Below are 27,555 nucleotides of genomic sequence, written 5' to 3' on the forward strand. Positions count from 1 at the left end.
CAACCCCCATGTTAGAAACAAGATCATAAGAAAGATAAGAAAGATTAGAAAGAATCTTTCAATAGTGTTGACTTTTGTTTTTTTTTTTTTGGCCCATACATCTGCCCCTCCTCCTCCATTTGTCGACTTTCTTGCGTGTTATGCTACGTCACCTGACTTCCGATTTTGCGCCCGTCATGAAAACTATGGCCACTAGAGGTCGCCGCCTAACAATAAATGCCAATATGTGTCGTAATTAACTGCATGCACAGACGACCCGTGTTACCAGTTACATAACGTTGCTCTTCATTAAATTGAAGGTCCTTCGTACAGACTGCTGCTGATTTCAGAAATAATAAACCATCTCAACATACGTTGCATCTTTGCCTTGCATAGCACAGACCAAGGTATAAATAATAACGGTAATAACACTGACAAAAGCCCATTTCCATCTTTTCACTTTCTGTAAGCAAAACATATGAACACTGTATACTGTTCTTATTTGTGCAGTAACAAGTATTTTTCCAAGTAAAAGGTGTGAATATTATCCACAATCCTATGACCCTTTCAGTTTGCCATGTTTTATCAGCCTCATAAAAAGGTCTTAAAACTCTTTGTGTGCAGAGAGCATTTTGTGACTGTTGTGTGGTTACAATTTAATGATCATCATAAGTCTGCATCACGCCATGTACTTAAAATAAATTGCTGAATAAATCATTGAAGAGTAGAAAAAGCACCAAAAGGAAGCCCTCATCTTTGCTTTGCTCAGAAAACATAGTTTAGCTTTCACTGTCAGATTTACACATCTTGATGTTCTTTGGTGCAAGGAAATGCGATGTTACACTGTGTTGCTTTCTTGGGCCAGTAGCCATTTTCGAGAGGATTATTTCTGAGTGATGTGTGGTCGGTCCACAGCTAACTTACTGCACCTTGATGTGTGACCAACTGCTGCAGGGTGGCATCGGAAGATCTCTGTTTTGATAGGAAACTTTGAGGTGAGTTGAGGCGAGGTGTGGAAAAGACGTCATTTGGTGGCTGCAGATGTTGTGTAGTTAAAATGACTAACTGGACTACGACAGTATCCAGAAGTGATACTGGCCAGCGGATGCTTCCCTGTTTTGGTGAAGGGGAGACAGACAGGGTTTAAGTTCCAAGTGTAGCCAGGTGGTTCTAGCAGTGCACTGGTTCCTGAGCAAACCTCCACAACCACAACAACACAATTTTACTATTGCATCTGGCATCTGAAAAAATAAGGCACAAGAACTATGCCAGTTGCATTTTAGACCTGTGATTACATGCAAGCCCTGAAGTATTTGGGAGAACACGAGAAGATGATGCAAGTGGAATGGATCCGTGCACTGTGTGCACCATTCTGGGCCAATAACCGCCTTGTTTTTTCACATCTTAGGTTGTAATAGTACAATGGAAACACGAAAGATAAACAACAAGCCCTCATACCCAGAGGACAGGATAGGTCATTCGCCAATAATTCCTAAAGCCAAATATATGACCATTGGACAGTACCAGTGACAGATGTACTGGACCTTTGTCATCACTAAGTTAACACTGTGAAACAATTGCAGTTTGGTTCAACAAAACTACTTGGTTAGGTTTAGGAAAAGATTGTGGTTTGGGTGAAAGTAAGTAAGTTACTTACATAGGTTACATTAAGTTATGTTAGCTGCACTACGTATGTGATGTAAGTTAAGTCTATTATGTAAGTAAAATTGAAATAAATCGGCGGTATTCTGTGGGAAGTCCTGTATTTGGCCCATCCATCCATCCCGATCTCCTCCTCAGGGGGACTTTGTCGCTCTTTACTACGTCACCTGGCTTCCTCCTGTTCTCCCATTATACTTACTACGCCCATGAGAGGCCGCCACCTAACAATAATTGTAAATATGGATTGTAATAAGCTGCTTGCACAGACAACCTATGTCAGACATGTAACCTTTACCTTTAATGGAAATCCACTATATATTCAGACATCTGTACTTATGTGTGAGCCCCGCATCACATGAGCATCATTTAAACAACAAAAGAGGTGGACAAAATGCCCAAAATAATTCAAGATTCAAGTTTCCCTTTATTATCATTGAGCATGTCAATGACAATAATTAACTAATTATAAGAGCACGCCTGTTAATCCTTTCTGCTCAAAAAGAAATGAAAATGGGCACGTTCAGGTACTAAGTCATACTATGTAGACCAAAATACCAGACTAAAAATAATCAATAGTAGTTGACACAGCAGACGATTTCTGTGTCTGTCCAGTTTGGACTGTGAATGCAGAAAACAGATAAACACTGTGACTGGCTTATATTATGAGACAATATTCAGCACATGGAGGACGGAGTGGGGATGGGGAAGGTCAAGACAAGTGTTAACAAACAGAGAGGGAGACAAAATGGGATCAAACATCCACACACACACACACACACACACAAACACATGTGTAGTGGCACACGCACACCACTGTGATTAACAGTACCACCCACTGAACAGCACCTGTGTGTGTCTGCATGTGTTTGCGTGTGTGAGTGTTTGTCAGAGCTGGGTAGAAGGTCACCACCGGTCACAGTCAGGAGTCTCTCATATGGACTGGATCAGCCGCTGTAGAGGTCAGAGGTCACAGGGTCAGGGGTTGAGCTCCCTAAGCCAATCACAGGTCGGCGTGGGGCTGAGGGGCCTTCCATGTGAAGAGAGCAGTGCTTAGATGGGATAAGTGGAGCACAGAAGACCCCGAGCCAGCTTTACGAGCCAGTTTCAACCACCTCACAAATCATTGCGTGGTCACTTTATCACATCTGTGGTTGCAGTCACTTAGTATTTCATCGGTTAATTATCTGGTCAGGTTTGTCAGATCTTACAAACACAAAAAATACATACACAAGTCTGGGACGAGTCGTGGAAGCCACTCATTTAACATAAGCACACAGCATAAGCGTGGAGAGGAGTGTGTGTGTGCGTGCACTTGTGATAGATCATGGGAGTGGGGACACTTTTGGAAAGTAAGGACATTTTGGCAGGTCCTTACTTTGGGACAGACCTTCAAAGGGCTGTTTGAGGGTTCAGACTTGGTTTTATCGTTTAGGTTTAAATTAGGATTAGGGTAAGGGCTAGGTGTAAGCATTTAGTTGTGATTTTTAAGGTCTGGGTAAGGGGCTAAGGAATGCATAAAGTCAATGAGTGTCCTCACAAGAAAAATGTGCGTGTGTGTGCTTGTGTGTGCGTGTGCGTGTGTTTAAGAGTGTCTGTGTGTATTGCAATGGAGTGCAGATCTCCGCACTCATGAGTACCCTATTCTAGTTCTGGCTGTAGCTGTTGGCAAGGAGGATTAATAAATCAGGACATCTTCTTGTCTTGTTTCCCCAAATAACATTATTCATGATTGTTATGTGCGAGGAATTTGGTCTTGATTTTAGTGGAAGTTTGGGATCCCCCAACTGACCTACTGACCAACATACAGGCAGGCATCTGCTTTGGCTATATTAGAGAGAAATATGGAAGTTAGAGTCAAAAATATTCCATTATTATGTGTTTAACATGTCTATCTTTACATATAATATAATCACCAATGTTGTTTTGAATTTACATTTTTGGCCATATAATCGTCATGTCACTCCCTGCTTATTTCTAGAGATTAGTCAACATAAGCATCTTGATGGGGTTGACTGCCTGTATTTGTGCACAAACTGAGCATATTAAAATATTTTTTTTCACTTTTATGCACCCAGCACCTCCTCTCAATTTTTCCGTGTGCACTGCTGACCTTTTTTTTTTTTTTTAAGTGTTCTGTCTGAATTTCTGTGCTTGGAAAGCAGAAGACCATTCTGTGAACTGTATTACTACAAATCAGGATTTCCCTGGCAGGTTTCCTTTCTTTGCAGGGAAGTAGTGTTCACTTGGACCTGGTACCAGACCCCACAATGCTACATTAAAGCTACGGTTTGGGGTTTGTTCCTGGACTCCTATTCCTATGAGCCATCTCTGCGGATCGCCCTAGACTGACCGTGCTTGTAGATGAAAACAGCAATAAACTGTAGTGACCAACAGATGAGCATCATAATTAGATTTCGTTTCTTTTAAGAGGAGAGGAACACAAAGTGAGTTCTAGTCCTACTAAATAAATTTGCACACTGTATATCACATAGATATTAGAGAAGAGGAAAACAGAGGAAGATTTGAGTTGATTCGCCATGACACTTGTTAGGAAGGTTCACAGCAGCGACAAAGAAAGACAGTATTCCTGTTTTTGTGTGTGTGTGTGTGTGTGTGTGTGTGTGTGTGTGAGGGCTGATTCGTTTGTGTACATGCCTGCATCTGCGTGCCCACGTGTACGTGTGCATGTGCACGCGCACATCTTCAACCCCGCGCCTGCTGAGCCCACGTTACTTTGATTGACAGGTGAGACTTGCCTTCACCCACCGCACTGCCCGCCCTGCGCGCCTCCGGAACGGCAGCTCCATGCTATGCTCTGATTGGCCAGAATTCGCGTAGCTCAACCAGGTCAACGGACTCGGGGCAGTTTACAGAACGACTATTGGTCAGCAGTATAAGCTACATTACTATCCCCACGTGGATCGTCCGCCGTGATTGGTCTGCGGCCGTTTTGTGGGCCGTTCTGCAGTTTCGGTTAGCTGGGAGCGTGAAACCGCGTGAGAAAGTTGCCATTGAGGTAAAGCAGAGCTAGACGGAGGACTGTAGCCGCAGCTGTGGGAGTTGTTGCTATCAAAACTAACAACATCTTTCCTCTTTTTTTCGTGAAATCTATTTTGGACGCAGGTTTGCATCCAAACTCAGCGGGGAAGTAAATATTTCTGTTTTTGTGGACTGTTCAACCGCCAGCTAGCGACCACGGCGAGTCAAGTGGGAACTCTTCACTGCAATTAACTTGTGTGGATTTGTTTCTGATGCTCCGGCCGAGAGCCGACAGTTTGCGGCTGTCTGTTGAGGGTCTGCTGGCTTGAAATTGTTCTTGTTTGTTTGGTCGCCTCTCTGTACTCGGAATACATCGGATCCTAAGCAAAACAAACGCTGGAGTGATTGAGGCGGCTCCAACCCGTTCATTTCTCACCTGGTTCTTGCCCTCCTCCTCCCCCCTTTAGCTGCCCCCAGCTAATGAGCCGTTTCCCGTGTTTTTCCGGTTGATTTACGGCCGCACTGCCGGTTTAGCGGAGGAGAGACAACGACCGAAAGCCAGCGAGAAACAGAGGGGAGCGAGGACTCAGATTAAACGGTCGGTGAACTCGGACGGAGCGCTCGGTTTTGTTTTAAATTAACGACAGCCGGTCCTAAAAATAACGGCGGATGGATTCGTCTCCGTGATCTGGTGCTCCCCACATCTTCGCTGTACCCTCAGTCGATCCCTCGAAACTGGGATTTAAGAAGGAAACGGTTGCATCCTCCAGGAGATAACGATGTTTCCCCAGGGGCGACACCCGGTAAGACTCCCCCTGCTTTAACAGTTGTTCACCTGTATGAAAGCGGGTGTCCACAGCCAGAGAGGATAACATTACCTCTTTGTCTGACCCGCGCCTCTTGTTTTAGTTTTAACAGCCCGCAGGCTAAGCACATGTTAAAGTCAGGCTCTTTCTTCTTGTTAATTGGGCTCTGCATCTGCCCCGAGGAGCAGATTGATAATATTGTTTGTCTAATATCGGCTAATAATTAAAAGTTGTTGACATTACATTTGAGCCTGGAGAGGATCAGATGCATATTGAATGCCACATAATGAGGCACTATGATGGTAGCAATCGTGTTTGTCTGTGTGTGTCAGACGCCCCACCAGGCTCCAGGCCAGCCCTTCAAGTTCACCATCCCAGAGTCACTGGACCGCATCAAGGAGGAGTTCCAGTTTCTTCAGGCACAGTACCACAGGTGGATTATGCAAACACACACATTCAGTGGGGGGCTCCTACGTCCTGATGGGCGGCATGGTGACCAGTTTTCTCATTGTCATCTACCCTGTAACGCTGAACCTCACCCTAACCACAGTCATCCAACCTACCATAATGAAGAAAACCCCAGCTCTGGCCTCATGCTAACCCATAAACCTGGATTAGGTTCACATACGCTCATGCACACATATGCAGCAGACCCAGGCATCAGTGTTAGTGCTCACACTGCGGTAGGTCTAAGTCTTGGTGATGGGTGAGAGCCAGAGGGTGGCGTGCGGGCTCAGGGTTTCATAAATCACCCCTTATTTTCCCCTGTGTGTCTGTGTGTGTGTGTGTGTGTGTGTGTGTGTGTGTGTGTGTGTGTGTGTAGTCATGTGTTGGGAAAAGACTGCTTGTGTATGTCTGCAGTTCTGTGTGTCTTCATTTGGTGCCTATGACTTTTACTCATTTGTGTTGTCACAGAATGTTCGCTGCAACAGGTGAAAAGCTACTGACCTACAAACAGGCTGCATTTTTTTTAAACTCACATCCTGAATCATGCATGCAAAGAGCAGGGTTAAACCAAACAACCTACAGCCAACAGACAGTGGTTAGAATAATTTGACAGGGAGATTCATCTTCTCCATTTCACTTTCATTCTCTTAAAAACCATCTCTGTGCCCTGAGCTGTTTAGATTCGTGTTTGCATTTGTGGGTGCTTTAATCAGTGAGCAAAGGGAGAGAGGGGTCATAGGAGACTTTAACATGTCTGCATTGTTAACTATGTATTTTAGGAAAACAGCTGGAGGATCAGCAAACAGCTTGTTCAACATCCTTGCTGTTTGTTCTTAGTTTGTGTAGATGCTTTAGACAGAAGACGAACACTCACACATGATGTCCAAAATACTTTCTGATGTTTATTGATCAGCAGTGAAACTTGTCAGTACTATAATACCACAGCCAAAACAATAAAATGACCATCCATATGTTTTCAGTCTTTGGGAAACGGAGGTGCTAGTTTACACTGACTGGCTTGGGTTGAAGGCGATCGAATTTGTTGAGCTGGTGGAGTTTTAAGTTGGTGTATTGTTGTGTTTTTCAGTCTCAAGCTGGAGTGTGAGAAGCTGGCCAGTGAGAAGACGGAGATGCAGAGACACTATGTTATGGTAAGATCTGTGTGACGCTCAGTTCATTTTCCCCACAGCATCATCTAGTGTGCCCCTACCAGCTCCATGTGTTCTGCAGTTGAACGTTCATCTTTTCCAAAGCCTGACTGTATTATTTCAATGAAGGGAAGAAGTATATCAAAAAAACTGGACAGCGAAATGAAAGTAACACTTTTTACTGTGTGCAGTTGTGCAAAGTTTTCGGACTCCGACATGCTCATGAAGATGATTAGTGTCAGATTAGACCGTGTTACGACTTTGCAATTTGTGAGTAGGCAGATTTTTTCATTTTTGAGCAGATTATTTCCTGTGAATATTGCTTCAGAGATAGATAGATACACAGAGTACTTTATTGATCCCCTAAGGGAAATTGATATTCCCCTGATACAACTTTTTATACAATTCTCTCTTTGTGTTATGTAGTTTTTATGTTTCCAACAATCGTACATACTCAATAGGCCTCTTTTTTTGACAAAAAGTATTTCTTGGTTGTTTTTTTTACTGCATAATTTTCTCATGAAGGGTGAGGCAGTTTAGCAGAGGGTGAAAGCTCTGTGAATGTAGCTCAGGTTGTCAGGCCAGGTCTACACTGTGCCCTTATCCTGTGAGATTTTTTTGAAGTCTATACATATTAATCTAAACTTTGAAAATAACAATTTCATTTAGTTTTTCTTCACAGAAATGAATGAAATATAGGATATAGGCCTACTATGTGGTTTTAATAAAGGTTTTCTTACACCTGTTTACATCAAGAATGCTTCGCAACCCCCCGCAAAGAGACTGACTGGTCATGTATTAAAACCACAAGCTAAAACAGCAGACAATGCGGGGAGGTGCTAAGCAGTTAGCAAGGTATGCCGGCCAGAGAAATAACGGTGGCTACTTACTTTCCTGGAAAAGTCTAACGATTTGTGGTTGGAGTTTTGGCACATCCCCTGGCGGAGATAAGCACTGGCTATGCAGCATTTGGAAGACTGCACATAGCTCCAACCAACAGGCTAAGAGGCTACTGGCATTGGCTGTAAAGCACTGATGCTAGCTAATGCTAACGACATACTCGATCTGCGCATTTAGGCGAGAAGATGAAAAGGATGAGAGGTGACCACATTACAGGCATTGGACTATGCTTTGTCATTTTCTTTTATAGAATGAGGTCACACTTTACTGCAGGTTTTTCTCAGTGTTGTCACATGCATTCTTGTGTCTAAACAAACCACCACACAGTTGTGTTGGTGCCTGACATAGATGGGTGCCTGACTCTTGGCATTTGGGATTTGGTTCTAATTTGGAACCAAGTTTTGGTTGCCAACCCTGCTCTTCATTCTGTGAAAGTGAAAAATGAAATTCTTCTACACAGCCATTTTATCTCAAAGAATGTGAGATCAAAGGAGGTTATTGCATGTAGACAGTAGTGCCGTTCTGAATTGTTTGAGAACATACAACCTCTGTGGTGACCTTCCTGTACAGGTAAAATGATCAGATTTGGATGCTGTGGCTTTTAAATGTAGTTTGATTGCTCTTTGAGAATGGTCTGGTGTGACACTCCATTCAGTATCATATCTGCATGTCTGATTGTTCCGGTAAAACAACCTTTTCTGTAAGGTTGCACATGTTCTCTTAGGTGTGTAAGCTTTTTATGTCAAAGGTTCAACTTTTCTTTCATACATCCAACCATCTGTCTCTCTGTCCTCCTCAGTACTATGAGATGTCTTATGGCCTGAACATCGAAATGCACAAACAGGTATGGATGCTTATCTGTCTGCCCCTCTTGTCTACTCTCTTCCTGTTTGTCTCTCCTCTCTCACCTCCTCTCTTTTATTCTCCTTCTCTTGTGGCAGGGTTTGATGTATTTGGTGTATGTGCTTGTTGATGTATGTGTGTGTGTGTGTGTGTGTGCGTGTGTGTGTGTGTGTGTGTGTGTGTGCGTGCAAATGCATTTGTGTGTTCATTCATTTGTGTGTGTGTGTGTGTGTGTGTGTGTGTGTGTGTGTGTGTGTGTGTGTGTTTATTCGTGATCGATGGGGCTCTGTCTCCGTTTCCCCAGTTAGGGCCGGCCGCCTGAGCCCAGAGGCAGGATGAATGGCTCTGTAGATTGATTGGTGCTGTCTAGGGGAGCGGCCTGCTTTATTACATTAGAGGGGCAGGGCTGGGGAGGGCAGAGGAATCGATCACAGTGAGGCCGACAGAGGAGAGACAGTGGAGCTCCCCCTTTTAGAAGCAGGGAGGCAAAAACACACCAGCACACACTTTAGTAGGGCAGGGTCACAAGTGTGCAAACATGAAATATAGAAAGGACACTTACCTTTTGTAATGTAAGACAAGGACATTTTTGTCCATCCATAAATAATGCATGCAAACACATGAGGACGGGTACAGTTGAACACATGCACAGTAATGTACACACAGACAGAAAGTCAAACATGTTTATGCATGAGTACATACACGGAGGCACTGAAAGGCAAACATGCTGTGTAGACACATGGATGAGGAGCGAAAATTCTCACTCGCTTTCTCATGCACACAAACAAACATTTCCCCACAGGAGTGGTGCATGGCTCAGAGCGTTTACCAGTAATTACCACAGCTATCGACCAGTCAGACCAGAGGAAATTGGAGGTGGATTGGCCTTACTGCCTCACTGAGGAGTTTGGATGCTTCCTTGACTCTCTCACACTCCCTCCCATTAGTTTCTTTCTCATGTTCTCATTCTCCTGTGTAATTCTCCTCTTTTTACAACCCAGGCTCTCTCCTTTTTTTTCTGCCTTCCTCAGTCGCCATTTAAAATGTGAGATCTCTTCTTCCTTGTGCTACACCCCCACCCCCGTACTCAGTTCTATTTTCTGGGCTCCTCTTTCATTTTACGTCCATGTGAAGCTACTGTTCTTTCATTGTGAGGGAGATGCATCTCTTCCTATTATCCACACACACATAAACCACACACACACACACACACACACACACACACACTAAAGCTCCAGGGGAGGTCATTAGCTTGGGGCTGCAGTTGTCAGAGCAACAAGCTTCTGTTGGTGGGGGGTGTGGGGGATGCAGAACAACCCACCTCCTGCTGGGGAGGTACGGGTGTGTGTGTGTGTGTGTACGTAGTGTGGCAGTAATGCTCCAATTATATGTTTAATGGGAAGCCTGTTTTCTGTTAACACATTGTGTGTGTGTACACATCCACACTCTGTATCCTCAACTTCTGTTTACCTACTTTCTCAATTATATGAATATCACAATGTGGACCACCATAGAAATTCTCAGATGTTGTTATTCAGGAGCTGATATGAACTTTTGTTATAAGCGAATGAGTTGTGAGTTTCGATTACCTTCGCCTGGTCCCCTGGTTACGATTGGTGCTGATGCCCCACTTATGGATTGTAGCTTGGGGTATTTGTGGCCTCGTCTGCTTGAACCTTGTTAGTTTTGTCAGTAAGCTTAGTTAGATCAGCTGAGCTGACCTGGTAGTAGTTGGTCAAACTATTCACAGACAGCCTAATTATTGAGTCTTTATACAAGGCTAATTATAGGCTTACAACTCAGGATTCTGAGAAAGGACTAGCAGGTATAGACTGCCTGAAATAGCTCTTTATTTAGAGCTTTCTAGGTATGGAATAAGTTTGACATAATGAGATTGAGTTACAGTATGTGCAAGTCAGCAACTCGAGAACAGCCAGGGTGTAGGTTTCTGCTGAAAGTCGACTCATTCTAATTCATTGTAGAATGGTTGCTTTAATGGGTACATCAGGTACATGTACGCCTGTACAACACTAATATACCACCACAGATCACATAAATGTTGCACAGACAGATGTGCAGTTGTCCACTGATAGCTCTTCACATTATGTAGAAGGTTGAATCTTGCCAAGAATTTCATTTCTTCAGTTTGTTATCCTTGTTATGGGTGGAGTGGTTGTTTTTAGTTCAAGGCTCATTCTGTTAATTTAAACACAAGATACTTGTGCTCAAAAAGAGGATTCATTCTCAGTGAAGAACCTTGGAGCTCTAATCTGCCTCTATACCTGCCAAAGAGCAGTGATTCCTAACACGTCTCTGGGGGTCATCAGGTGGAAACCTCCCTTCAACAGTGTTTCGCCTACTTAGTCCCACTACACCTCCAGGAGGTTAGGCAGTGAACTCCGGCGTCCCAGAGTCACCCCCCCTAGTGCCAGTTCACACTGCTCCTACACAATCCAAACAGCACCGCCACGTTCAACTGACCCAGAGATGCTCCAGGTAGTGGCCAGTACCGATGCTACCATTTAACTATTGCTAATGCTACTGCTAACCGCTAGGAAGAACAGAAGAAGACAATACAGTTCCGATGCTACCATTTAGCTAATGTTATGTGCTAACCGCTACCTGCTAAGAGGAACAGAAGAAGACAATAACGCTAGATTCACCTATACTGTTAATGTTAATTGCTAGCTACCAATACTAACTGCTAAGATACTATCATACTCTCACCGCTTTAGCTATTGTTAGCTGCTACAATGCTACCACAGGCCTAGATGCCACATGTAACTGCCGATTGCCACACTACCATCATCTACCCCTGCCTCTCACCAACTGCACCAAGAAAAAAGCGGGGTGGGAATACAAACCCTGGTTCGGGTAGGGGATAGAAAATAAAGAGGTAGAGTCAAAAGATGAAAGTAGGGATTGGATACAGACCCTTGTTCGGGTAGGGGGTGGAAAATTTAGAAGGTGCTGAAGGTGGAGGCCTAAACCACAGACTAGATTTAACAGCCTCTTCTAACATTTCCTTCAAGAAGCAGCAAACCCTACCATTTCCTTCAAAAAGCAAACAGAGCAGGAAAACAAACCCTAACATTTCCTTCAAGAAGCAGACAAAACAGGAAAACAACCAAAAAGATCAAAAAACAAGCCAACTCTGTGTCTTACCACGCAAACTCACCTGAACAGGCCGCATGGTCCCAAAGAGAGACTCTAGCTGGCCACACCCCCCACCTTATCTAAACTTCCTGGTTCTCTTCCTATTGGCAGAGCGAGAAGATGGGGCGGGGAAAGCAGAGCAGAGGAGAGGTGTCTTGTTCAGACTTTAACCTCTTCTCTTGCCGGGTTAGGCATGCATGTCCTCTGCCTGCCCCCCCACTGTCCCTATTTCACCCCCCAACTACTATTATTTCTCCTGATCCATATCCACTGACTAGACCTAGCAGCCTCATCTGACATCTCCCTCACTGTCTTTCTTAAATTTTGCCCATGCACTCCCAGCTCCCTCAACAGTGAAACAGCTGACCCTGCAACAAAACCTCTACACCCCACTTCAACCGGACAGACCCTGGTCTTCCATCCCCTCTGCTCAGATTCTGTCTTTAAATCTGCATACTTAGTCTTCTTCCTTTCATAAGCTGCCTCCACTGAATTTTCCCAAGGGACTGTTAACTCAATAAAATACACAGTCTTTTTACTCATGGACCATAAGACAATGTCTGGCCTCAGATTACTATAAACTATTTCCTGGGGCACAACTAGCTGTCCTCCCAAGTCGACCTGCATTTGCCAATCATCAGCCCCTACCAGGCAGCCACCTCCCTGCTTTCTCCCTGACTTAGCAGCTTTATTTTTCTCCCCCTCTCGAACAAACTGCACATCTAACCTCTCCTTTCTAGAACTTCCAGAATTCACCTGCTTCCTTCTCTCCTCAATGCCTGCGGCTAAGCTTCTCAGCACCTGATTATGCCGCCATGTATACCGGCCTTGTGATAAGCTAATTCTACAACCTGACAAAATGTGCTTTAAACTTGCTGTACCTGAGCAGAGTGGGCACGATTGATCGCCCTGTACCCAGAGACTTAGGTTCTGCGGGGTTGGCAACACATCGTATGTCGCCCCTATCAGAAATTTAATACGGCCTTCCTCCATATTCCACAGGTCCCTCCAACTAAGTTTCCTCTTCTCAACACCTTCCCAATTCAACCATTGTCCCTGTTTGGCTTGACCAACTGCTTTTGCCCCTCTTAACAACTCCTCCTGCCTACGCACCTGTTCCACTACAAGCTTTCTTTTCTCCTTTAGACCTGCTTTATTCCACACTGGTTTGCCTGGGCCAAGCCCCAAGCCTCCCCGGCCAAATTGAACATTTCCTACTATTTCTGCATGCCTAAGAGCTGCCTCTGCCTCCTGCACTGCTGCCCTTGGGTTCCATTTCCTCCCCCCAGAAGGATTCGGAACCACATTGCTAACTAACATGTCCTTACTCCCAGATAATAAAAGTTCTGTCCTAACCTTAGTGCATTTAAACTCCTCTGTTAGACTGGATACTGGCAGCTGAAGCATTCCTTTCCCATACAAAGCTACATTGCTTAAGCACCTGGGAGCACCCAACCATTTTCTAATATAAGAGCTAACTAGCCTTTCCATTCTCTCTGCTACAGATAATGGGACTTCATATACTGACATTGGCCACATTAACCTAGGATACAAGCCAAACTGCAAGCACCACAACCTCAGTTTTCCTGGGAGCCCTGATTTATCTATTCTCTCCAGCCCTTCTGCAACATCCTTTCTAAATTGCACAACCTGTTCAACATCATTCAGGTCCACATTGTACCACCGTCCTAGACTCTTAACTGCTTTCTCCCTAATTGTTGGGATTTCCTCACCATCTATAGCAAACTTTCTATCACTTACTTTCCCTCTGTATATTGAAATACTCCTTGACTTACTAGGCTTAATCTTCATACTAGCCCACTTGAGATTCTGATTGACTTTATCTAACAACCTCCTTGTACATGGCACTGTTGAAGTTAGCAGTGTCATATCATCCATATAAGCCCTAATTGGTGGAAGACGCATTCCATTCTGCCGTCTCTCTCCACCTACGACCCACTTGGAAGCCCTAATAATTACCTCCATAGCCATTGTGAAAGCTAGCGGGGACACTGTACATCCTGCCATAATACCAACCTCCAATCTTTGCCAGCCTGTTGTAAGCTCTGCGATACTTGCACACAGTCTGATGTCTTGGAAATATGCTTTCACCAAGTTAACAACTATCTCCGGCACTTTAAAGTAGTCAAAGGAACTCCAAATAAGGTTATGTGGCACTGACCCAAACGCATTAGCCAGATCTAAAAATACAACATTCAAGTCTCTTTTCTCCCTCTTAGCTGTCTGAATCTGATGCCAAATCATGCTAGTATGCTCTAAGCATCCCGCAAATCCTGGTATCCCTGCTTTTTGCACTGTCGTATCTATCATACCATTCCTTTCTAAGTATTTAGCCAGCCTCTGTGCTACGATACTAAAGAAAATCTTTCCCTCAACATTTAGGAGAGAAATCATCCGAAACTGGCTAAGGTCCGATGACTCCTTCTCCTTAGGGATGAAGACACCTCCTGCCCTGCGCCATGCTCTTGGAATACTTTGTTTCTCCCAAACTATTCTCAGGTATCTCCATAGTGTCCTTAAGATGCCAGGTGCACTCTTATAGACACGGTAGGGGACTCCATTAGGCCCTGGGGCCGAAGAAGCCTTTGCACGCCTAACCACCTCCACCACTTCTCTCCACCTAGGTGGGCTCACATCCATCTCCTGCTCCACTTCCCCTAATGGTGGCATGTCAGGTGGAAGACCTATGTTCCTATTCTCCTTTGAATCTGAATACGTCGACTTCAAATACTGTTCAATCTCTGATTTCGTTGCCTTAAGTTGCCCTCCTTTTTCTTGATTAAACAAGCCTTTCACAAAATTAAAGGGGTTCCTAAAAAATGCTGACCTTGCACGTTCCTTCTTCTTTCTCTTCTCCCTAAGGTGTTCTGCCCTTCTGAGTACTGCTAACCTGCTTCTCAGTTCCTCCTGCAACACCTTAATTCCCTCCCTTTCTTCTTCTGTCGCCTTCCTCCACTGCTTTCTTAACTGCCTCCTTTCCTTTACTAACTTCTCTATTTCTCTTTGCCGCCTAGACTTGCCGACCTGCACCCTCTCGCCTTTCCTTTTGACAAGCACCCCAAATCTCTCTCGACCATAGGAGTAGATCACATCTCCAATTTTATCCAATTTCTCCACTACATCTCCTCTAAGCCTGCTTAATATGACTGATAAATCTCTATCAACTGCCTCCCACTCTTTGCTATCATTAGCCCTCGGCCACTTAACTCTAGCTTTCTGCTCCATGCTTCTCTCCTTGGCTGGCCTGTTGCCCTCAACACCAACTGCATCCCCTCTCCGTACCTCCTCCTCTCCAGGGATAGTGTTACTGATATCCTGCGAACTGTGGTTTTCTACCTGTCGCTGGACTTCATCCGACTGATTCGACTGACTTCTCAAGAAATACTGGTCGATGCGGCCACTCTGCCCTTCCACCGCTAAACACTTCCTCCTTCCCTGATGAGTTCTAAGGCCTCGGATTGATGTTATTTTCTGCCAGCCACATGGGCAAACTTGAAGCTTCTTATCCTCTGCTGCACAACTTTTGCTCTCCTTAGTTGCCTTCCCTGTCACCTGAGTACTGCTACCTCTGGCCCTAAGAGATGGGTCCGTGCCCCCATCCCTCACTGAGTCATGTATCCAAGGCATAGTCATATCCGTTATCCTGTTCGTTACCATGCAATCCACCTGTGAGTCATCTTCCACCCCTGCTCTCGCTGACTCTTGGGGTATTTTCCTTATATTGGTTGTAGCTAAGTCTGGTTGTAGCAAGGTTAAGGCTTGCCACTGCTGCCATGGGTTGCTAGCCCATACCAGCACCTGTGGGGTCTTTTCCCTCCTGTCAGCTGTCTTTCCAAGCAGTCACATGGTCTTTCCCATGTTGTCAGCTGCTCTATTCACAACAGTCACTAGCCAAGCTAGTTGTGAGTTAATTTAAACACAAGATACTTGTGCTCAAAAAGAGGATTCATTCTCAGTGAAGAACCTTGGAGCTCTAATCTGCCTCTATACCTGCCAAAGAGCAGTGATTCCTAACACGTCTCTGGGGGTCATCAGGTGGAAACCTCCCTTCAACAGTGTTTCGCCTACTTAGTCCCACTACACCTCCAGGAGGTTAGGCAGTGAACTCCGGCGTCCCAGAGTCACCCCCCCTAGTGCCAGTTCACACTGCTCCTACACAATCCAAACAGCACCGCCACGTTCAACTGACCCAGAGATGCTCCAGGTAGTGGCCAGTACCGATGCTACCATTTAACTATTGCTAATGCTACTGCTAACCGCTAGGAAGAACAGAAGAAGACAATACAGTTCCGATGCTACCATTTAGCTAATGTTATGTGCTAACCGCTACCTGCTAAGAGGAACAGAAGAAGACAATAACGCTAGATTCACCTATACTGTTAATGTTAATTGCTAGCTACCAATACTAACTGCTAAGATACTATCATACTCTCACCGCTTTAGCTATTGTTAGCTGCTACAATGCTACCACAGGCCTAGATGCCACATGTAACTGCCGATTGCCACACTACCATCATCTACCCCTGCCTCTCACCAACTGCACCAAGAAAAAAGCGGGGTGGGAATACAAACCCTGGTTCGGGTAGGGGATAGAAAATAAAGAGGTAGAGTCAAAAGATGAAAGTAGGGATTGGATACAGACCCTTGTTCGGGTAGGGGGTGGAAAATTTAGAAGGTGCTGAAGGTGGAGGCCTAAACCACAGACTAGATTTAACAGCCTCTTCTAACATTTCCTTCAAGAAGCAGCAAACCCTACCATTTCCTTCAAAAAGCAAACAGAGCAGGAAAACAAACCCTAACATTTCCTTCAAGAAGCAGACAAAACAGGAAAACAACCAAAAAGATCAAAAAACAAGCCAACTCTGTGTCTTACCACGCAAACTCACCTGAACAGGCCGCATGGTCCCAAAGAGAGACTCTAGCTGGCCACACCCCCCACCTTATCTAAACTTCCTGGTTCTCTTCCTATTGGCAGAGCGAGAAGATGGGGCGGGGAAAGCAGAGCAGAGGAGAGGTGTCTTGTTCAGACTTTAACCTCTTCTCTTGCCGGGTTAGGCATGCATGTCCTCTGCCTGCCCCCCCACTGTCCCTATTTCACCCCCCAACTACTATTATTTCTCCTGATCCATATCCACTGACTAGACCTAGCAGCCTCATCTGACATCTCCCTCACTGTCTTTCTTAAATTTTGCCCATGCACTCCCAGCTCCCTCAACAGTGAAACAGCTGACCCTGCAACAAAACCTCTACACCCCACTTCAACCGGACAGACCCTGGTCTTCCATCCCCTCTGCTCAGATTCTGTCTTTAAATCTGCATACTTAGTCTTCTTCCTTTCATAAGCTGCCTCCACTGAATTTTCCCAAGGGACTGTTAACTCAATAAAATACACAGTCTTTTTACTCATGGACCATAAGACAATGTCTGGCCTCAGATTACTATAAACTATTTCCTGGGGCACAACTAGCTGTCCTCCCAAGTCGACCTGCATTTGCCAATCATCAGCCCCTACCAGGCAGCCACCTCCCTGCTTTCTCCCTGACTTAGCAGCTTTATTTTTCTCCCCCTCTCGAACAAACTGCACATCTAACCTCTCCTTTCTAGAACTTCCAGAATTCACCTGCTTCCTTCTCTCCTCAATGCCTGCGGCTAAGCTTCTCAGCACCTGATTATGCCGCCATGTATACCGGCCTTGTGATAAGCTAATTCTACAACCTGACAAAATGTGCTTTAAACTTGCTGTACCTGAGCAGAGTGGGCACGATTGATCGCCCTGTACCCAGAGACTTAGGTTCTGCGGGGTTGGCAACACATCGTATGTCGCCCCTATCAGAAATTTAATACGGCCTTCCTCCATATTCCACAGGTCCCTCCAACTAAGTTTCCTCTTCTCAACACCTTCCCAATTCAACCATTGTCCCTGTTTGGCTTGACCAACTGCTTTTGCCCCTCTTAACAACTCCTCCTGCCTACGCACCTGTTCCACTACAAGCTTTCTTTTCTCCTTTAGACCTGCTTTATTCCACACTGGTTTGCCTGGGCCAAGCCCCAAGCCTCCCCGGCCAAATTGAACATTTCCTACTATTTCTGCATGCCTAAGAGCTGCCTCTGCCTCCTGCACTGCTGCCCTTGGGTTCCATTTCCTCCCCCCAGAAGGATTCGGAACCACATTGCTAACTAACATGTCCTTACTCCCAGATAATAAAAGTTCTGTCCTAACCTTAGTGCATTTAAACTCCTCTGTTAGACTGGATACTGGCAGCTGAAGCATTCCTTTCCCATACAAAGCTACATTGCTTAAGCACCTGGGAGCACCCAACCATTTTCTAATATAAGAGCTAACTAGCCTTTCCATTCTCTCTGCTACAGATAATGGGACTTCATATACTGACATTGGCCACATTAACCTAGGATACAAGCCAAACTGCAAGCACCACAACCTCAGTTTTCCTGGGAGCCCTGATTTATCTATTCTCTCCAGCCCTTCTGCAACATCCTTTCTAAATTGCACAACCTGTTCAACATCATTCAGGTCCACATTGTACCACCGTCCTAGACTCTTAACTGCTTTCTCCCTAATTGTTGGGATTTCCTCACCATCTATAGCAAACTTTCTATCACTTACTTTCCCTCTGTATATTGAAATACTCCTTGACTTACTAGGCTTAATCTTCATACTAGCCCACTTGAGATTCTGATTGACTTTATCTAACAACCTCCTTGTACATGGCACTGTTGAAGTTAGCAGTGTCATATCATCCATATAAGCCCTAATTGGTGGAAGACGCATTCCATTCTGCCGTCTCTCTCCACCTACGACCCACTTGGAAGCCCTAATAATTACCTCCATAGCCATTGTGAAAGCTAGCGGGGACACTGTACATCCTGCCATAATACCAACCTCCAATCTTTGCCAGCCTGTTGTAAGCTCTGCGATACTTGCACACAGTCTGATGTCTTGGAAATATGCTTTCACCAAGTTAACAACTATCTCCGGCACTTTAAAGTAGTCAAAGGAACTCCAAATAAGGTTATGTGGCACTGACCCAAACGCATTAGCCAGATCTAAAAATACAACATTCAAGTCTCTTTTCTCCCTCTTAGCTGTCTGAATCTGATGCCAAATCATGCTAGTATGCTCTAAGCATCCCGCAAATCCTGGTATCCCTGCTTTTTGCACTGTCGTATCTATCATACCATTCCTTTCTAAGTATTTAGCCAGCCTCTGTGCTACGATACTAAAGAAAATCTTTCCCTCAACATTTAGGAGAGAAATCATCCGAAACTGGCTAAGGTCCGATGACTCCTTCTCCTTAGGGATGAAGACACCTCCTGCCCTGCGCCATGCTCTTGGAATACTTTGTTTCTCCCAAACTATTCTCAGGTATCTCCATAGTGTCCTTAAGATGCCAGGTGCACTCTTATAGACACGGTAGGGGACTCCATTAGGCCCTGGGGCCGAAGAAGCCTTTGCACGCCTAACCACCTCCACCACTTCTCTCCACCTAGGTGGGCTCACATCCATCTCCTGCTCCACTTCCCCTAATGGTGGCATGTCAGGTGGAAGACCTATGTTCCTATTCTCCTTTGAATCTGAATACGTCGACTTCAAATACTGTTCAATCTCTGATTTCGTTGCCTTAAGTTGCCCTCCTTTTTCTTGATTAAACAAGCCTTTCACAAAATTAAAGGGGTTCCTAAAAAATGCTGACCTTGCACGTTCCTTCTTCTTTCTCTTCTCCCTAAGGTGTTCTGCCCTTCTGAGTACTGCTAACCTGCTTCTCAGTTCCTCCTGCAACACCTTAATTCCCTCCCTTTCTTCTTCTGTCGCCTTCCTCCACTGCTTTCTTAACTGCCTCCTTTCCTTTACTAACTTCTCTATTTCTCTTTGCCGCCTAGACTTGCCGACCTGCACCCTCTCGCCTTTCCTTTTGACAAGCACCCCAAATCTCTCTCGACCATAGGAGTAGATCACATCTCCAATTTTATCCAATTTCTCCACTACATCTCCTCTAAGCCTGCTTAATATGACTGATAAATCTCTATCAACTGCCTCCCACTCTTTGCTATCATTAGCCCTCGGCCACTTAACTCTAGCTTTCTGCTCCATGCTTCTCTCCTTGGCTGGCCTGTTGCCCTCAACACCAACTGCATCCCCTCTCCGTACCTCCTCCTCTCCAGGGATAGTGTTACTGATATCCTGCGAACTGTGGTTTTCTACCTGTCGCTGGACTTCATCCGACTGATTCGACTGACTTCTCAAGAAATACTGGTCGATGCGGCCACTCTGCCCTTCCACCGCTAAACACTTCCTCCTTCCCTGATGAGTTCTAAGGCCTCGGATTGATGTTATTTTCTGCCAGCCACATGGGCAGTATACTAGTACTTTATTTAGCTCATTCATGTACATAATTGGCTGAACCAGGGTCAGTTGTGTGGTGAGCTAATAGGTGTGTGTGTGTCTGTGTGTGCGTGCGCGCGTGCTTGCATGCGTCTGTGTGTGTGTAAGTGGCATAGAGGTCCAATTAGAGCAAGTATGCTACAGCTAAAGAGGATGTCTCCACAATGTCATAACTAGTGCTAGCTGCATGGCTTTAAAGGTGGCGGTGTCACAGATTGCACAGACAATCATGGTCTTCAGAAGATGAACCACACATGCTTAAGTGGTCCCATTTTTCATCATCAGGTCAAAGTTTTAATATGGCTAACCAAATACCCACGTTCCCATCATCTACTAGCATGGCTGTATACAGTTAGTCTAGTTGAACTGCAGTGATAATCTGATGGTGGAAGGAAACTGATGTATTGTTAAAGCTGGAACAATCTATGCCTCAAAAGTCTCTTGGAAAGAGTAGGCACAATGTATTATTACTGTAATTACTGATAAAAGGTGGAAGTTTTCCGTAGTATCCAGTTATTTCTACAGCCGTTGAAGTTATGTTGGACCAGTTAAACCCCCACAGGTGGTCGCTCTGTGCTGTGGGATGCCAAATGTCCTTTCAGCTTGATGACTGTATTTTGATATTGTTCAGAGTTTTGAAAATTTTCCATGAATGTCATTAGTTTTCAACACATAATAATGTCAGTCATCCAGCCTTTCTTAGGCTTCACCAGCAGCACATAGCCCTTTTAAGCTTTCATATCCAGCGTGTGTGTCTGTGTATCTTTTTATATGGGAGGTGTGTGTCTGATGAGCCATTACTATGTTTCATGGCTCCTCCAATTCCCTCTTCACCCTGGCCTTCTTCGTATCAATTTGATTGGATGATATGTAATATGAGTCCCCTAATCTGATTTGGTGCCACTGTGGGGGTATCTGGTTTCAGCCAATTGTTGCCACCTCCGGGGGTTTGGGGGGCAGGCGGATGTGTTGGCATGGATACTGGGGGAGAGCAAATGAAGTTAGTCGCTGATGAGATTATGTTGAAGTGCTGATGGGAAGAGGGACAAGAGCGCAGAGGATAGAGAGAGAGCTAAAGAAATACAACAGGCAAGAGAGAAACTTGAGCTCACACTGATGATTAGAAAGGAAAATCTCATTGTACTGTGTGTGTGTGTGTGTGTGTGTGTGTGTGTGTGTGTGTGTCTGTGTGTCTGTGTGTTAGCAAGGCTGAAAATGGCACACACTGGATTTGTGTGTAGAGGGAAAAGATGGGTGTTGTTATTGTATCTTAGATTTGTGTGTGTGTGTGTATATGTGTTTGTTGGCTTGCTGTGGAGACTGCCGTTTCCTCTGTGTGTGTGTGTGTGCTTGTGCGTGTGTGTGTGTGTATTTCTTTATTGGTGTTACTGAACAGCTGTCTTTTCTAAATGAATGTAATTATGTTATTAACAATTAAGTCTCTTTCTGTCTCTGTGTGTCTCTTCCTCCCTCAGACTGAGATTGCCAAGAGACTAAACACCATCTGTGCACAAGTCATTCCCTTCCTCTCACAGGAGGTAAATATGTGTGACTTTGAGCTACAGACAGTGTTCTTTTATGCCATTTATATACTCTAGTTGTCGCTGCTAGCTTTACCGATAAATCAGCCTTTTACTCTTCGTCCTCTACAACATTGTGTTCGTCTGTGCGTTTTGCAGCATCAGCAGCAGGTGGTCCAAGCCGTGGAGCGAGCAAAACAGGTGACCATGGCAGAGCTCAATGCGGTCATTGGGGTACGTGGACTGCCAGGCCTTCCACCCACAGTGTGTATTCTTCTACTTTTTACTTAAATCACCTGTCTGCATGTCTGTGTGTGCTCCTCTGCTGTTTGTTCAAAAATCAAGTTTGCTCCATGAGAAATACATTTCCATTATATTTTGATCTGCAAGTTGTGTAATTTTGACCAGATTCTAGTTGCCTGCCACAAATGGAAAATACGTGTAATTATTTGCCTGTGTGCATGCCTGATAGTTAAAATGTGAGAGATAAACATTGTGTGTATGCTTATTTAATATTTTTGTTTGCTTTGTAATTAATTATTTGCTGAAACAAAGACAAAACACACCACCCAAGTAAGTCAAAGTAATTCTTTAAGTAAATATTTTTTGCCAGATTTACCAGACACAAGACCTTCAGAATCTACTGAAGCTTGACTGTGGTACTGGTGTGTAAATTACACACCTGCACAAATAATTGATTTTTACATTGTAAGCATATAGCTTTATTTTAAAGGAAATGGAATTTAATTCTTGGATCACTAAACTCGTTTCAAGGTCACAGGCATATATACAGTACAGGGCATATGAAGTAAGTAAATAAGAGTTGGTAGGAAAATGACAAGAAAGAAAAGGAAATTAAATAAATTTAACCCTAAGGATTCAGTTAATCTCTCTTTTTTCTGGACTGTGGGGTCTAGAAATGAAATGGATTGATTGACTGATAGAACCGATCTTTTTCACGGTGGACGGGCAGAGAATGGAGGATATGAATCAGTGGGAGAAGTGTGATGGGAGGTGTTTATTGAAAAGATGGGGTCAGCGTGTGATGAATAGGGCATGACCAGCTATTCAGACTTGAGATGAAAAGGGATTGGCACGGTGAGTGTGAAAAGAAGTTGCAAAAACAGAAACTTTTCCTCGCCGTTTCACTGTGACGTTTCGGTAAAAAGAGCGACGGAGTTGAGCTGTTGGTGGTGACTTTTTGGGTGGGATGGGAGGTAGTTGAGAATACCCCACTTTATAGGAGCCAAAGGGCTTGGCTGGTGGGAGGTGAGGCCAGGTTGGTGAGTTGAAGGGGAATGTGGGGAAAAGGGGGGGGTCTTTATAGCTTCAGCTTAGCAAAGAGTGGGCAGCGGGTTTGCAGAGTTAAATGTGAGGTGGGCTTGTTAGTTGGCGTGGACTGATGGGGGGGGGTCTGTGTGTGTGATGGGGGGAGAGGTGGATTTGGCAGTTGCTGTTTGAGTCTTAATTGCAGGATTTCAGTGTTTGTAAAAGGGGGGTCACGGCGTTGCCCTTACACTCCCCTCTTCCCCTCTCCTCCCGTCTCCCACGCCAGCCTGTCATTCACCCCGTTTGTGAGTTAAATGAGTGTAATGAAGCATGTTGCCCCTACCTCTGCACACACACAACACATACACATACATGCATACACACCAGCTCACACTAACATCTCATGACAAACCGGGCTCCCTCTGCCTCCACCAATACTTCCCCTCCATTTACTCCCATCAGGGGTCCTGTTTGTGTATCTGTGTGTGTGTGCGCGCTATTGCATCTGTTTGTGTGTGCGTCTGGGTGTAGCAGAGCGTGCATTTCTGTTATCCCCAGAAAACAACAGGCAGGGGTAGAATGGTTGAGTGAGGTTGTGTGTGCCTGTCTTGTTTATCTAGACTCTGTGTATGCATGTTCATGTGATCAAGTGTGACGTGTGGGTGTGTTTATGTTTGATTGTTTGGCAGGCGAGCCAACTCGGGGAAATTGTGTGTGTGTGTGTGTGTGTGTGTGTGTGTGTGTGTGTGTGTGTGTGTGTGTGTGTGTGTGTGTGTGTGTGTGTGTGTGTGTGTGTGTGTGTGTGTTGGCAGGCATGGAGGCTGAGGCTAAAAGACTGTTGCGTTGTTTTGCTTTCATTCATCGGGGCAGGACGCAGAGAGTGAAGGATGGATAGAGAGGAAAAGAGAAGGCGGTGGCTAAGGAGAGGGGGGAGTAGGTTAGTCAATTAGGTGAGATAAAAGTCTGTTTGACCTTCAGCGCTCCTTCCACCCCTGCCGAGTCGCCTCCTGTGCCCCCCCTTCTCCTCTCCTCTCCCTCCTTCCTCCTCCCCTCCCGGTGGCGAATCAGTGAGCTTGGATTCCCGCGGCTACTGTCTGAGGAGGCAATAATGATGTTTTGGAACACAAAGGCATTTCACGCTCAGACGAGCGCCTGATTTGGTGTGAAAGAGAGAGCAGGGCTGCCAGCCAAACTCTCTCTCCCTGACCCTCTTCTCTCCTTCTCTCCTCCCCTCGCTCCTCAGCCGCCTCACTCCCTCACAAGACCTGACAGTGCGGGCAGCAGCTGGGGCTCTCAGCTCTCTCCCCCCACTTCTCCGTCATTCCTCCTTTTCCTCCCTGCCCCCCCCCACCACCACATCCTCAGGCTCTGGGCTGTGATCCCAGCTGTCAGTATTGTTCAGTGTTTGACCCCAGAGGGAGGAGGGTGTGTGTGAGGCTGCGTGGAGGGGGAGAGGATGTGTTCACCGCCTTGTAGACTGCAGCAGCTTGTTGAGGTGTTGTAAACCCAGACACTGAAGAAACTGTCCCATCTGTTGAAGACTTGAATAGGGCCAGAAATCTCTATTGATCAGGTTGCAGAGTGCTATTGATTTTTTTTCCTATTGACGGCTCAGTTTCATTCATTGACACTTGAGTTTTTGGTGTCAGGTGTCGATTTGTTTGTCTACATCCAGCGAGCGCAACTTCACATCTTTTTTACTTACTCGCCAGCATTGTGCACTGAATCACAGATATGATGATTTAGGCTAGCAGCATGCTCCAAACAAAAGTAACCTTGGTGTGCTTTCTGCGGCTAAACTGCTGGTGAATATGAACCTGTGTACACTGGAAACTGAATCAAAGATGCCACTGCTCCACTCCACTTTTTTTTGTATGTTGTATTTTCAGCTCACTCAGCTGTGTGTTGCAGCACCCCTGAGTGTTCCACATGGTTTCTCTCAACTCAGCTAACCACCTCTTTCTGTCTTTCCTCTCTGTCTCCCAAGCAGCAACATCTATCCCATAACCACGGTGGTGCCCCCGTGCCCCTCACTCCTCACCCTGCTGGCCTTCACCCCTCTCAGCTGGGTGGGTCAGCTGGTCTCCTGGCTCTGTCGGGAGCACTTGGAGCTCTTCCTCCCCACCTGGCAGGAAAAGATGGTGGTGATAAAAAGCCCCACCTGTCCGGGCCAGACTCACACTCTGCAGGACCTGAGCACCTGAGAGGTGAACAAACACTTGACTTGACTTGAAATAGAAAGAGGAATCGTCATCATTTGTTAGTTGGCCGGCCTGAAAATTTTGTTATTAACAAAATTATGACTGTTTTATTCTTTTTTTTAATATGGTGAAGAGCTATATTGTGCTGCTTCTCCAGTCAGTTTTCTATGTGAGCTTTGGTTCTTATTTATAAATGCAATTAAATGCAAGCTTGACATTTGTAACTTCTCCTTCCTGTCCTTTTTTTTTTTTTTTTGCTCTGCTGAACACCCAATCCAATGACCTCAACCGCATGTACACATTTCCAATGGCAATAGAGCGAGAGCCCGGCACAGTAAGTACTTCCTCTTTCTGCAGCAGTGTTTACTGTTCTGACAAACCACTCAGTTTATTTTCTTGTCTCTCCTAAAGGGATAGTTTGGTTTTGGGGAATTTGGCTTTGTTTTTAGATGAAGTTTGCATGCAGTAAGATTAGTCTGCCTTAGCTCAGTTGATATATGTCTGTGGGATAAGCTCCATGTTATGATCTATTTGTTTGGATTTGTGCCGAAATGATCTACCCCTTGTTATGTAGCAAAAAGCAAATAACAAAAATATAGTGCCTGATGCCTTTAATCCCTTTTGTGACATAAACTTGGTCGTCTTTGGCCAACGATTCAATTATCTCACATGTAATGGTATTTAATTGAAAATACAGTCACAGCACATTTATCCTTAGTCACCTGTCAACTAAGACTTGGAACTTAAACTTATATTCCAGGTAAAGTGCAACTGTTGCTGAGGCAGGCTCATTTTTTCATATTACTTTGTCAGCCTATTTTTTGCTGCTATGCTGACCCAATTCCCCTCAGGGATCAATGAAATTCACCTCACCATGTCATTATGTATAAAAGCATCACACTGTTTTTTACCTCTGTTTCACACCCAAATAGCTTTCATCCTTTAGTTGTGTATTTTTGACTGTCAGTTTCAAAGTGTGTGCGTGTGTGTTTGGGGGTCTCTCTCGGGTAGAGCTTTGGCCTGCCTGTCTAGTTCTGCCCTAGATCTGCTCTGAACTGTTAGGTTTCTTTTCTCCTCCAAATGAGCTTTTTAGCATGGTCACACACACACACACACACACACACACACACACACACACACTCCTCCAGCCTAGCCTGCATTGTTGTGCCTATTTAACACCTCAGTGAGCAGATTACCCCCCCCCCCCCGCCCCTGATCCCGCGCTTAAAGACTCTCATTGTGTTTAATATCACCACCACTGAGAGGGGAGGGCTTGGGAAAGGGAGGGGAGGGGGGGGCAGCAGTCATATGACACTGTGTGTGTGTGTGTGTGTGTGTGTGTGTGTGTGTGTGTGTGTGTGTGTGTGTGTGTGTGTGTGTGTGTGAGAGAGAGACAATACTAAAAGCGAACAGGGGAGAGACGGAGGGGGGAAATTGCTTATGTTTTGCGGGTCAATGCTCCTGTGCTCAGCTCACTAAAACCTTTCAATAAAGGGGGAGGAGGTGGGAGGGAGGGAGGAAGAGGGGAGGGTGTGAAGGAAGGGGCCTTTGGCAGAATACAGATTTTCACCCCCCCCCTTCCCTCCCTCGTCTCTTGTCACCCTTTCTTCTCCTCCACACTCTCACACCCTCCTTCCAGCCTCTCTGTCCTCTAATCTCATCCCCTCCCTTTCCCCTTTTTCTCACCCTCCTCCTCCTCATCTCTTAGCTATTCCTCCTTCATTTACCCTCCCCCCCCCCTCAAAGCCCATGCGCGCAATATGCACGCGCATTTGTGTTTGTGTATGTTGGATGCACATTTCATTGACAGGCTGAGACTATAATGGACTCAACATGAAGCTTTAATCCATTAACAATAGGATCCGTTGGTCAGGAGGCCAGAGGGGGGCAGCTGTGTGTGTGCGCGCGCGCGTGTGTGTGTGTGTGCGCGCGCGTGTGTGTAGTCTTGGGACACAGAGGGACACAGTAGTGTTATGAAAGTAATACACACACACACACACACACAGTCTGTTACACACTTGGTCATACACACAGGCTTTTACAGTCAATTACACTTTGCGCACACACTGACACACACAGACACACACACATAAGCACAGCCAGTGCAGCTTGTCAGAGCCAGGAGAGGGAGCACTGATAGATTTTGAGAGCCACTTAATGTAATCATCAACTTCAGAGGCGTGTGTTTGTGTGTGTGGCTGCGACTGGCTTTGGTCAAGTGAG

At 45.3% G+C, this 27,555-nt stretch overlaps 1 protein-coding gene across 2 annotated transcripts in view; it reads left to right on the forward strand.

Annotated features, from left to right (window-relative positions):
* The first annotated feature begins 4,692 nt into the window (after nucleotides 1-4,692).
* The window catches only part of LOC121606735 (transducin-like enhancer protein 1), a 31,129-nt gene continuing 8,266 nt past the window's right edge, over nucleotides 4,693-27,555 (forward strand). The window contains exons 1-8 of one of the 2 annotated variants that reach the window (XM_041937239.1): nucleotides 4,693-5,423; nucleotides 5,759-5,859; nucleotides 6,961-7,024; nucleotides 8,721-8,765; nucleotides 21,818-21,880; nucleotides 22,022-22,126; nucleotides 25,122-25,338; nucleotides 25,650-25,666. In XM_041937239.1, coding sequence (XP_041793173.1) covers nucleotides 5,400-5,423; nucleotides 5,759-5,859; nucleotides 6,961-7,024; nucleotides 8,721-8,765; nucleotides 21,818-21,880; nucleotides 22,022-22,126; nucleotides 25,122-25,338; nucleotides 25,650-25,666 — 636 coding nt within the window. In that variant the 5' untranslated portion in view covers nucleotides 4,693-5,399. The remainder of the gene's footprint in view (nucleotides 5,424-5,758; nucleotides 5,860-6,960; nucleotides 7,025-8,720; nucleotides 8,766-21,817; nucleotides 21,881-22,021; nucleotides 22,127-25,121; nucleotides 25,339-25,649; nucleotides 25,667-27,555) is intronic. The other variant, XM_041937240.1, reaches the window with a different exon arrangement.

The sequence above is a fragment of the Chelmon rostratus genome, chromosome 5 (genome assembly GCF_017976325.1).
Source record: "Chelmon rostratus isolate fCheRos1 chromosome 5, fCheRos1.pri, whole genome shotgun sequence".
Classification (NCBI taxonomy): Eukaryota; Metazoa; Chordata; class Actinopteri; order Chaetodontiformes; family Chaetodontidae; genus Chelmon; species Chelmon rostratus.